The sequence below is a fragment of the Charadrius vociferus genome, unplaced genomic scaffold, assembly GCF_000708025.1.
Source record: "Charadrius vociferus isolate BGI_N301 unplaced genomic scaffold, ASM70802v2 scaffold65, whole genome shotgun sequence".
Classification (NCBI taxonomy): domain Eukaryota; kingdom Metazoa; phylum Chordata; class Aves; order Charadriiformes; family Charadriidae; genus Charadrius; species Charadrius vociferus.
The window spans coordinates 5,755,831-5,756,419 of NW_009649293.1; the positions used below are offsets into that span (position 1 = coordinate 5,755,831).

A 589-nucleotide genomic window follows, 5' to 3' on the forward strand; every position below is an offset into this window, starting at 1 on the left:
ATTGTTGTATGTGGCATTGCAGCCACCAGGGTGTTATGGAACCTAATGGAATTCCCTTCTATTCCTTTTTTTTTTTTTTTTTTTTTTTTTCTGCTGTTCAAGCTGAGCTCTGTCTTTACCTATCTTTGACCTCTATTCACAGTGTTTTCACTGTATAGTTAAAAAAAAAGAGAAAGCATCATGCAGCAAGGTCCCGACTGTCTTTAAACTAGTTGCCTTGGTCCTGGTATGAGAGCATAGCCCATCTGTGTGGGTTATACAAGTGTGTCCGAAGGAAAAGACCAACTTTGCTTTTTAGGTCAATTACATGTTTCCAAACCTTTCAGGGTGACAAGAAGCTAACACCTTAGGCCTTACATGGTAGCTTTTCACAGGGAACGCTGGCTTAATGAATATTTTATTTTGTATTTTCTCTACAGGGTTTTTGTACTGATACGAAGCCCGACGTGGTCCTTTGACTAGCCCCTACTGCTTTCACCTGAGAGAGGAGAACTGAGCCGTTGGGAAGGAGTCTTTTGCTGGTACTGCAATGCTGAGTTCTAGCTCGACCCCTGTGAAGGGCCTTCCTTTGAAGAAGCTCTGTTTCCTG

At 42.4% G+C, this 589-nt stretch overlaps 1 protein-coding gene across 1 annotated transcript in view; it reads left to right on the forward strand.

Moving 5' to 3' along the window:
* The first annotated feature begins 529 nt into the window (after positions 1-529).
* MPPE1 (metallophosphoesterase 1) overlaps positions 530-589 on the forward strand; it is an 8,359-nt gene continuing 8,299 nt past the window's right edge. Inside the window, 2 exon segments of the mRNA XM_009889066.1 lie at positions 530-586; position 589. The exon segment at position 589 is cut by the window's right edge and continues 238 nt beyond it. Of these exon segments, the coding sequence (XP_009887368.1) occupies positions 530-586; position 589 (58 nt within the window).